General features: G+C 34.8%; 1 protein-coding gene across 1 annotated transcript in view; it reads left to right on the forward strand.

Moving 5' to 3' along the window:
* The window catches only part of GUCY2C (guanylate cyclase 2C), a 112,124-nt gene that overhangs the window by 34,706 nt on the left and 65,273 nt on the right, over nt 1–12,145 (forward strand). Inside the window, exons 6-10 of the mRNA XM_074194537.1 lie at nt 2,026–2,122; nt 4,495–4,594; nt 5,574–5,700; nt 8,663–8,748; nt 10,138–10,249. Of these exons, the coding sequence (XP_074050638.1) occupies nt 2,026–2,122; nt 4,495–4,594; nt 5,574–5,700; nt 8,663–8,748; nt 10,138–10,249 (522 nt within the window). The remainder of the gene's footprint in view (nt 1–2,025; nt 2,123–4,494; nt 4,595–5,573; nt 5,701–8,662; nt 8,749–10,137; nt 10,250–12,145) is intronic.

Here is a 12,145-nt window from a genome sequence, read left to right on the forward strand (position 1 = left end):
CCATAGCTGCTAACTATCATCCTATGTCTCTTTTGCCTTTTGTAACTATACTTCATGAAAAAGCTATCTTCAATAGGGGCCTACATTTTCTCTCCAGTCACTCTCCTTCTTTAATGACCTCTTAGTTTCAATGTTCTTTTCTCATTTCTCAGTCTCCTTGACCTTTCTACAGCCTTTGACACTTTTTAAAATGTAATAATTTTTCAATTACATGTAAAAACAATTTTTAATTTGTTTTTTAAAATTTTGAGTTGCAAATTCTCTCCCTACCTACCCTCCTCCTTAAGAAAGCAAGCAATTTGATATGGATTATAAGTGTGCATTCATGCAAAACATATTTCTATATGTCATGTTATGAAAGAAAATAAAAACCAAAAAACCCCCCAACAAAATCAAGAAAAATAAAATTTTAAAAAGTATGCTTCAATCTATATTCAGACTCCATCAGTTCTTTCTCTGGAAGTGATACATTTGTTTTTATAGGTCCTTCAGAATTGTCTTAGAACATTGTACTGTTGAGAATAGCTAAATTATCTGAGGTTACTATATATATATATATATATATATATATGATATATGTGATATAAATACATATATATGCAATGTTATCTTGATTCTCTTCATTTCACCTTGCATCAGTTCATGTCAGTCTTTCCAGATTTTTCTGAGAGCATCTTGTTCATCTTTTCTTATAGCACAATAGTATTCCATCACATATATACTTGGTGTTCAACCATTTCCCAATTGATAAGCATTACCTAAATTTCCAAATCCTTGCCACCACAAAAAGAGCTACTATAAATATTTTTAACTTATAGATTCTTTTCCTTTTTGTTTTTTATATTACTGGCAGTATTTCTGAGTTAAAGGATATGCGGCTTTTTTTTTTTTGCCCTTTAGCACAGTTCCAAGTTGTTTTCCAGAAAGGTTGCATCAATTCACAACCCCAGCAACAGTGCACTAGTGTTTCAATTTTCCTTCATTCCCTCCAACATTTGTCATTTTCTTTTCTGTCGTGTTAGCCAATGTGATAGGTGTGAAGTGGCACTTCAGAACTATTTTAATTTGGATTTCTCTAATCAAAAGTGATTTAGAGCATTTTTTATATGACAATGGATATCTTTGATTATTTCATCAGATGCCAGTACATATCCTTTGATCATTTGTCAACTGGAAAATTACTTGTATTCTTATAAATTTGACTCTCTTCTGTGTATATTTGAGAAATGAGGTTTTTATTAGAGAAATTTACATGACATTTTCCCCAGTTATGATTACTGTGTATTTCCTTCCATTTTATTTTCTCCCATTTGACCTACTTTTTCCTCTCTCTCTCCTTTCACTCTGTCCCTCTTCAGAAATGTTTTGTTTCTGTCATCTTCCCCAATCTGCTCTCCCTTCTATCAGTCTTGCCCCTTCTCTTATTCCCTTCCTTCCTCCTTTCTGGAAGGGTGAGATAGATTTCCATACCCAACAGAATGTATATTTTCTTCCTTTTTTGAGTCAATTCCAATGAGAATAAGGTTAAAGGGCCTCCTCCCCATCTCTTATCTTTATTTTCACTGTAAAAAGTTCTTTTGCATCTCTTTCATGTGGAATAATTTACCCCACTCTATTTCTCCCTTCCTCCTTTATCCAGTGCATTTTTCTTTCTCACCCCTTTAATTTTACTTTGTATTTTAGATATAATTCCATCATATTTAACCCACATCCATGTCTTCTATGTATATTCTTTCTAATTGCCTTAATTGGAGTTACATCTATCATTTTTCCATGTAGGGATATAAACAGTTTAGCCTTATTGAATCCTTTATGTTTGTGAGTTTGCACAGACACATCAAAATAGCTGTCCTTAGTTGGTGTTGAGTTTCCCCTTCCAGCAATTTTCAAATAGAGGCTGGATCACTATTGCTTGTGTTAGTGTGGAGAGAGAATGCCTTTTTGAATGTGAATTAGACTAGATGATCTCTGAGGTCTCTTTCTCCTCTGAATTTCTTGTATGACTTTTTTTCTTTTGCCTCACAGTGATTATTATGTGTGGAACACCAGAGTCCGTTAATGCTCTCAAGGGTGATCATGAATCAGATGAAGACATCATCATTATTCTGATGGATATTTTCAAGTGAGTATTGCTCCAAGCACTCTCCTCCTCTTGAGAATGGCAGAGTGGGTAGAGCACTAGATCTAGACTCAGAAGCCCTAGGTTGAAATCCTACTTCTGAAGCTTATTACCTGGGTGACCTTAAGCAGAGATGATTCAGGCAGCTAGATTGGAAAGAAAGAAAGGCATATGAAAGAAATTTTAGAGTTAGAGTAGATAGGAAGAGAAATGAGAAAGAATTATAAATGATTTCAAGGGAAAATCTAAATGAGTTTGAGGACTGTAGAATCATGAACAGAAAATAGGGAAGGTAGGAAGAAGAAAAAACAAATTTGGGGTGAGGGTAAGATAATGAGTTTAATTTTACCCATGTTAAATTTGAGGTGATGTCCAAGGACAGCTTAAAATTCCCATAGTCGAGAATTCATTGTAAAATAAAATAAAATAGGAATTTGTAAGCTCCATTATCCTACACTCTCATTAACCTGCCTAACCAAGTCTAACAGGAATGATGAATCAACTGATTAACTGGTTCTGTACAGCCAAGAATGTAACCAACCCTTCCATTAAGAACAGCCTTTGCTCTCGGTTTACTTTCATTAGACCTGTTTTGATAAGAGGCAGTTCTCAATAAAAAAAAAAAAAAGACCTGACTTGTATAATTGATCTTTGTCCTTAGGGAAATGTAAACTATAAAATATGTAGAGGTTTTTTAAAAAAAATTCTTTCCTTACTAAGATCAGGGAAGGAGAATTCTGGATAGGGAATTCTCCCCCCTTTTTTAACCTTCTTCCTTATAACTATTATAAATTAATTTAGAGTAGATTCAGTTTTAGAGAAGAGCTCTGTAAGTAGTGGTTCTCTGACCATTTGCCAATTTGCTTTAGTTTGAGTCTCATGACTATTTCCTCATCCAAAGAGATGATTGATTATCACTTATCTAAGTTCAAATTTTAAAAGTTCAGACCAAAGGCTTATTACTTTACTTTCTCTGTGCCATATTTTCCTAGACTTCATCTACACTGCATACATTTGGATGGTTATATTTTCACTTCAGGGGAAGAAAAATGCTTTTCTATTTAAGTTGAATGTTAAGGGCTCAGAAAGAATCAGACCAGTCACAAGGGTTGGAATGTTTCAATAGTCATAGTGTATTTAATCAAAGGAACACTGATTTTCCTTTCATTGGATCACAGATCAAAAGATGGAAGTTATCTAGTCCAAACTTCTCATTTTAAAGATGAAGACTCTACGGCCCAGAAAAGTACCCAACATTATCTAGGTAGTATGTGTTAGAGGATAGATTTGAACTTAGGTCCTCTGATTCCAGGCCAGTGCTCTTTCCTACAGTACTATATTATCTTTAAAATACTCAAGATGGACATATTTAGCTCTCTAATTTTTGTGTTCTTTCATATCCTAAAATTCTTCCTGAGGAAACTCCTCATTCTAGCTATCATACCTGCTCTGAGAAGCCTTGTTGACAATCCTTAAGGTGTTGAGGTTTTTGTAAGATTAAAGAAGGATGGTTTAGTATTAAAGCAGTAATAAGAGGCAGATAGGTGGTTCAGTGGACTGAGTGATGGGCCTGAAGTCTAGAGGACCTGAGATCAAATGCAGCTTCAAACACTTATTAGCTGTGTGATCCTGGACAAGTTACTTAGTCTCAGTTTTCCCAACTATAAAATGGGCACCTACTTCCCAAGGCTGTTTTGAGGATAAAATGAGATAATATAAAATAGCTTGCAAATCTTAAAGTAAACTATAAATGCTAATTAATACTAATAAGAAAAGTTTGATTCCTTGTTTATTTTCAGGGACAACATCAGAAAAATTCATCAACTTGTTTTTGTTTTCACCTTCCTCATATGTTAAATAGGTTTAAATGCAGATCTTGATTTCTACTCACAGATACTAATATCTGAAAAAGTTGTGAACTTTTAAATAGAATATTTCTATTTAGCCTAGTTTACCCACCAAAAATCTAAAGAAAATAAAAAGAAATTCAACATTTTCTGACTCTCCTTCATATTCCTTTCTGTTTATTGACTAGAAGTTTTCTATCTTCACAGCCAATTGACCAAGAAAGGAGTAAGAAAAAATGAACATGTATCAATCAGTCAATAAGCTTCTCTGTGCTACTTACTGAAGATACAAAGAACAAAAGATAGACACCCTGCTCTCAAAGATATCACAGTTCAGTGTGTGTGGGAAAAGGTGTCAGAGCACTGGAGCCAGAAAATTTTAATACTCATATGCAATTTTTTTTGATACCAAAAGATAAGAGGAAACTAATTTTAGGCTGGTTTAATTCTCTTTTATGTTGTAAGAAAGCTGAATCTTTGTTTTGGCGGTATTCATTTTCAAAAGGGAATCTATGCTTTTTATTTCAGTAACAAGTACTTTGAAAACCACACATCAGCTCATTACATGAAAAATGTCCTCGTGGTGACATTGGAGTCTACGAATTCCAGCTTACTAAATATCTCATCGGTAATTCACATTTAGTATAATTTTCTTTATTCTGGACATTGGGGCCAATAAACTAGATCTAGCAATCTCTGCTCCTCTCACAGACTATTATTGTCATTAAGATCACACTGTGCTAAGGATTAGGCTTGAACTACTTACTATGTCATCAAAATTACAAGTAGAAACATGAACATGGGAAGCTTTTAGGAATCCCCTAGTTTTGCCTCTCTTGTGGGCATGGATAAGTAATATTTGATGAGGTATGAGAAGCTTCTCCTCGTTCTGCTTTCCTTCCCCACCCTGCCCAAGTATCTCTTAGATAAACCTGTCACCATTAGAGATTCATTCTTGGGTTAAGATACTGTCCTTTGTTAAATTAAAATGCCATTTGGAAAGATGGGTAGCCTAGTAATCGTCATCAGTCACTAACAATATAAAAATGTTGATTCAAACCTTTAGTCTAGTTTTGGGAATTCAGATAAGTGAAGTCTACTGTAGGTATCTCACTTATCTAGTAGGCATTCTGAAATCTTGAAGGATCAGGGATCCAGGTTGAGATGAGGCACACAAAGAGGTGGCATTATGTAATTTGACCAAGAGCTATTTCTACTCATGCTATAGCCTGAGACCCTTCTACACAACTTTGCAAATGTCCTATCTTAGGGAGGAAGGAATGCTCTTGGGGGAGTTAGGAGGGACCTGGTTTCAAATCTTACTTCTAAACCTTACCAGCTGGGTGACTAAGGATATTTAAGCTTTCTAAGTTCCAATTTTCTTGTTCATAAAATAGGGAGAATACTACTTGTAGCATATACTTCACAGTGCTATTTGTGAGAATCAAATTAAATAATGCACAAATGTCAACTGTTTTCCCCTCCAACATTAGTCTTAGATTTCTCTTGTGCCAAACTGAAATATATAGCCTTGTGATATGAGCTTAAAACAAGAATATATGTCTAGACTCAAATTTTCTATGCTCCCCATAATCCCTTCCTTTTAGGTGAAAGATAATTTTGTTCTTGCTCACATGGATGGAATCATGCTCTTTGGACACATGATGAAGCAATCACTTCAGGAAAATACAGATGCCCCCTTTTCCCATGCTTTCCGAAAACTTACTTTCCAAGGTACTTATATATAAAATTCATGTGTGTGAAATCAGCACCTTTTAATGAAAGCTGAAGAAAGGTTTTTACATATAAATTGATCTTAGGCAGCAATGGAAGATTTAATGGCATGGTCACTCAAAATATTTTCACATATCTATTGTGTGGAGATTCATAATTCAACTTTGAAAGAGGACTAGATAGGATTTAGATTGACAGAGGGAAGGCTAAAAAGGAGAATGTAAAAAAAAGGACAGAACTCCACCTCCAAGAATTCTAGAATTATCTAATTTATTGAGATTGAGTATCCCTAAAAGTTTTGTTAGTATATTTCACTTTTTCCTCCTCATCAGTTCTGATTAGTTAAGCCAATAAATATGAACTTAGCTTCCTAGGTATATTTTGAGACCTCAGAGATCTGTGAATTATATCCATGTGGGTGGAGATCACATTTATCTCTTTCACGTTCCTCATTTCCACTCCCTACCCCAATCTGCAAAAACCCTTGTAAATTTTTTGGTCCTCCCCTCATATAGAGAAGATATGAATTATTATGGTGACAAAAGATAAGATATGTTGATATTATACAAAAAAATACTTATATTTTATACATTTCTGAGTTTCTAAACTTTTTCTGTGTCATCTAAAGTCTCTATAAAACTCCCCTAAAATTCCCATTTAATTTCTTATACCAACACATGATATATGGAAATAACAAAGGGGAAAGTCACAATGTGGAAAGGATAATTTTACAATCTATGAGCACTTTTAGTTGTCTCATTACCTGTTGCAGACAAAAATCTATCACCCAAGTACTAGCCTTAGAAATGTGGTGAGTCTTCCTAAACTTAGCCTAACTCTCAGCCAACACACACACACACACACACACACACACACACACACACACACACATTCCTTTCTGTTTTGGAAGGGCTTGTAGAAGTCATCGCTTCACTAGCAAAATCTTCAAACACCTTGGGGTCACATCCATCCCATCAGAACAGTGTATTAATGGAGGTGAATCTAGACAAGTGACATTTACCAAGTATATTTGTTGCCACTTCTATAATGATGCTGTAGACCTGCCTTCTATCTCACATTTCCTCCATCTCACCTCTATCTTCATCACCCTAGAACCCTCAAACTTCCTGATCTCTTAATTTCTTGATAAGGATAATACAACAGATAAACTGTCTGAAATTCTGTTACACAAAACACTGCATACTCCATTTATTCTGTGTATTTATTTTGAGTGTGAGATATTACACACTTGGGATAATTTCTTTTTTTATAAAAGAAATGATTTTGTAGACCACCAAAGATGTAAATTTAAAACTCAGACTCTGAAACCAAAAACCACTCCCCATATTCCCCACACCTCTCCCATGAGATTTTCTCTAGAAACTCTCTAAAGAATGACACAGTGGAAGGAGTCAGGGTTTTGAAGTTAAAGACCTCAGTTTGAATCTACTGTCTTTGCCATTTTCAATGTGGGTAACTATGGGCAAGTCACTTAACATCTCTGAGTCTCCATTCCTCAATTACAACATAAAGAAAAACCCGAAAATCTCTAAGGTCCTTCCCCAGCTCTAGACCATCATTCCAGCATTGAGTTCTTGATGACTCTCCAGAGTCAAGCTGACACTTTGGAAAAAAGAGAATAAGAATTTCTTTAGTACTATTATGTGCTAAATACCATGCTAAGCCTTTGACAAATACTCTCTTATTTGATCATTTGAAAGATCTGATCAGAAGACCTGAGTTCAAATTCTACTTCTATTGTATTTATTAGTTGCATTACCTAATTATATCTTCACCTATAAAAGATGAGGAAATGTTCTCAAATGTTCCTTCTAACTTGAAATTTGTGATATTTTACTCTCTAGGAGAGGAAACATCCCCCCTAATAAGATGAGTCTCCTCAGGATTCTCTTGATTTAATCATGAATCATTGAAATCTCTTTTCTAACCTTTAGATGGCAGCATTGTTCCACATAATATATGTGATAGGGGTAAGGTATGCAGAATGTATGGTGTAAAAACTGGTCAAGAATGACCTCAAGGTTTTTCTACCTGCTGGGATCCATGGGCCTGAGGGCTAAAGTGGTGGACTGGGGAAAGAAAGTAAAATGTGCTTTGGGTTTTCTCATCCACTAACAATTATTTAAGAAGTCCTCAATGGCTGAGTCTACTTAAGGGTGTTTCAATTCATCGCTGACTAAAATAAGCTGAAAAACACTATGATCCTGTTATTTTAATCAGTCTATTAATATAATTTGAGCAAACTACATCTGATGGAATTCAATTTTTAGTGTTTATCATTGATCAACTTGATTTGATTCTTTGACCTCAATAAACATTCTTACATTGCTAATCCATCAGGAAATCTCCAAATAAGTATCTAGACATTTGTTGTACCAATCTGGATGCTATGTGAAGAGAGTTTTTCTCTCAAGTAAGAACACTTGCCTTTCCTTAAGTGTTTTTCAGAGATTTCCTGGCAGAATCAATTCAGTATATTTTTAATCATCTATTAGAAAAAAATGGTACTTCATTTATTCAGTTTAACTGCAGTATAGCATCATCTGTAGCCCTGAAAATGTAAGAAGTTTGGTGCCATCATTTGTCTTCATATTATGGTGCAATGTGTTACAAGCTTGGGCTAATTTTTTTCCATATTTCCAAAAAAGAAATAAACTTGTGGACCACCAAAAGTGTTATTTAAAGCCCAAACTTTGAAACCAAAAAGTCATTCTTCATGCTCTTTATATTTTCCCCATGATATTTTCTCTAAAAAATCTCTTGCTACATAAAAGGAGAATGGTACAGTGGAAGAAATCATGATTTTGAAGTTTTGGCTTTGTCACTTTGAAGTATTGAGATTTTTACTTTGCCACTTCCATCCTGTGTCAAGGTCTCAACATCTCTAGGGTTGAATCTGAATATTGATTATTAATGTTGTTCCTCCCCCCACACACTCCAGGGACTCTGGGTCCTGTGATTCTGGATGAATGGGGAGATATTGAAAGTAATGTGACTCTTCTGTATACTTCAGCTGATACTACTGAGGTATGTTGACCTGTAAAAGCTGGATAAAGAGGGATGATTAGAATAGCAAGAATATGATGGGGATGTGGTATAGTGGATTGAGTATTGAACTCAGAGTCAACAAAAACTAGATTTGAATCTCAGACCTAGGTGGGTGTCCATGGGCAAGCTATTTAAGATCTTTTAGTTTCACCTTCCTCATCTGTAAAATGGATATAATAATAGTACCTACTTTTCTTTGGTAGATGGATTTTTCTCACTGAACCAAATTTTCCTCCCCAATAAATTAAGTTATGCTAGAGGACAAAGGATATATATTAACTTACAGTAATCTTGCCCCCTTTATAAATTTCAATATCATGGATCTGTTCCCATTCATTTGGCAGTTATTTTGTAACTTTATAGACAGTTTCATTCTTTCAGTCATTTATATTTATGGTTTCATTGCTTATTGGTAATTTCAGTTTAAAGAATCTTTTTCTAATAATGCAGGTGGGTACCTTCTCTTAAATTTGTTGTTTTAGAGAGCTACGAGGTAATTTAATTCCCTTGGATAGGCTATAGAATGGAGAGGCTTTCTATCAAAAACCTCACTACATCGCAAAGTATCAAAAGGAGATTCAAGAGTAGTTGAAGGGAGAGGAAAGTAAATCACAATGAAAGGTTTAATATTTTAATTGTCTTAAATTATGAACTCAAACCCATCAATATTTCAGTAAACAAAGGATAGGAAAGAGTATTGCGTGTGAAATTATAACCTTGTTACATACATTAAAAAGATAAAATGTACCTTAAATATAACACAATAATTACAAAACTGTCTGTCCCTAACTGAACTTCCTTCACTTTTGTTTTTAAGATTTAATTGATGTATTTTTCGTTTTTATTACTCTCAATATCTTTCAGCTCCTTGCCTACTCCCAAACTTCCCAAATTGTAGCCAGTACTTATGATTAAGGAAACAAATCTAGATTTTGGCACTATCTGAAACTACATGCTTCCTTCAGCATCTTTTGTCCATTGTCTCTCTAACAAGAGAAGGGAAACAAACAGAGAAGTATGCTTTAGCCATTCCATATTGACCAGTTGTTGATTGAGAGTCAATTGTTTAATTTTCAGAGTGAGTATACACCCTTCAGCTTGATTTCTAGATTTAAGAAATTATAGAGAAAATGCAGATTAAACTTAAAAGTATGTCCAATGTAAATTTTTTTGGAGAGTCAGTTATTAGACATTTACCATCATATTTAATCTTAGTCTTCCAGAGTTGCTATAGGTCATTACATTGATCAGAACTGAAGTCTTCCCAAGTAGTTCTCCCCTGAATCCACTGGTTTCACTCTTCATTAATACATAAAAATTTTGTAAAGTTCTAATAAAAAGCATCTTTCTTTTTATTTACTGGCACAGTACAAAGAACTTTTGCTCTATGATACCCAACAAAATGAGACCTTTTGGTGTGAGACGAGTCCTTATCTCACCTGGAAGAATAATAAACTTCCCAGTAGTGAACCAGGAAAAGGTAAATAAGGCACCTTTGATGTATTTTCACATAATAAAGTAGTTACTGATAACAAAGAGTAGATTCCATTGTGTAATGTGGTCTGTGTTGCTAGGATTGTAATCTTAAATATATTATCTTACATAAATATATCTTATATATATTATCTTAGAGTTGTCAATATTCTATATAGATGGAATATGGCTACAGACAAAATAGCTTCCTTTTCACTTTCAAATACCTTAATTAGCACTTTAGCTGAAAATATGCTTAGGAATGACATGGAACAAGTCTCAGATGACCTTTCTTAGTCTCTGATTCTCTGGTCTAGAGCTTTATCTAAAAGCCAATGAATCTGGTGAGAAAGGAATATTAAAGAGTTATTTATATTGGCACTGGGAAGTCTTAACCTGGTCAGATATAGGCTGATGGAGCCTGGCTTCTTATTACAGCATAGAAGAAATTGAGATTAATTATAGCATGGTTCCTAAAAGATTTAACAACAATGGAATGGCTTGCCTATACAACACTTTTCACTTTTTTTTTTTTGGTTTTTGCAAGGCAATGAGGTTAAGTGACTTGCCCAAAGTCACACAACTAGTAAATATCACATATCTGAGGGAAGATTTGAACTCAAGTCCTCCTGACTCCAGGGCTGGTGTTCTATCCACTGTGCCACCTTGCTTGGTCCTTTAGAAGGTACTCAATGAATATAATTCTAGGAGATTTTTCAGGCAAATATTGCCTGTGAATAAAATGTTAATATCTGTTACCTCACTTGGATTGTGATTATGCTACTGTTTGGGAAAAAATATACTTTTGAAATGAAATTTGAGAAATCTCAGAATCTCCCTACAGATCTCTCTTTAGGTTAAGCATCTCTACTTCTTTTATTAATTGCTCTGGCAGTCATTTGAATTATTGATTTATGCTGAGCTAAAATCACCAGATCTTTTCCTTTCTTCTATCTACCAAATCTTTCTTGTCTTGTGAAGATGGTGGTTGAATTCAGATTCATGACTTTAGATTTGTGCCTATTAAATTTTATCTTATAAGATTTGACCCATCATTCTAGCCTACTGAGATGTTGTTGGATACTGATTCTTTGCAATGTGTTAATTATCCCTTCTGGTTTCATGTTTGTCATCTGCAATTTCTTTTTTTTTAATTTAAATTTATTTTTATTAAAGATATTATTTGAGTTTTACATTTTCCCCCAATCTTGCTTCCCTCCCCCCTCCCCCCCACAGAGAACACTGGGTCAGTCTTTACTTTGTTTCCATGTTGTACCTTGATCAAATTGGGTGTGATGAGAGAGAAATCATATCCTTAAAGAGAAGTCTCAGAGGTAACAAGATCAGACAATAAGCTATCTGTTTTTTTTTCTAAATTAAAGGGAATAATCCTTGCACTTTGTTCAAACTCCACAGCTCCTTATCTGGATACAGATGGTACTCTCCTTTGCAGACAGCTCAAAATTGTTCCTTATTGTTGCCCTGATGGAATGAGCAAGTCCTTCAAGGTTGAACATCACTCCCATGTTGCTGTTAGGGTGTACAGTGTTTTTCTGGTTCTGCTCATCTCACTCAGCCTCAGTTCATGCAAATCCCTTCAGGTTTCCCTGAAATCCCGTCCCTCCTGGTTTCTAATAGAACAATAGTGTTCCATGACATACATATACCACAGTTTGCTAAGCCATTCCCCAATTGAAGGACATTTACTGGATTTCCAGTTCTTTGCCACCACAAACAGGGCTGCTATAAATATTTTTGTACAAGTAATGTTTTTACCCTTTTTGCTCATCTCTTCATGGTATAGACCCAGTAGTGGTATTGCTGGGTCAAAGGGTATGCACATTTTTGTTGCCCTTTGGGCATAGTTCCAAATAGCTCTCCAGAAGGGTTGGATGAGTTCACA

This window comes from Macrotis lagotis, chromosome 7 (assembly GCF_037893015.1).
Source record: "Macrotis lagotis isolate mMagLag1 chromosome 7, bilby.v1.9.chrom.fasta, whole genome shotgun sequence".
Taxonomy (NCBI): domain Eukaryota; kingdom Metazoa; phylum Chordata; class Mammalia; order Peramelemorphia; family Peramelidae; genus Macrotis; species Macrotis lagotis.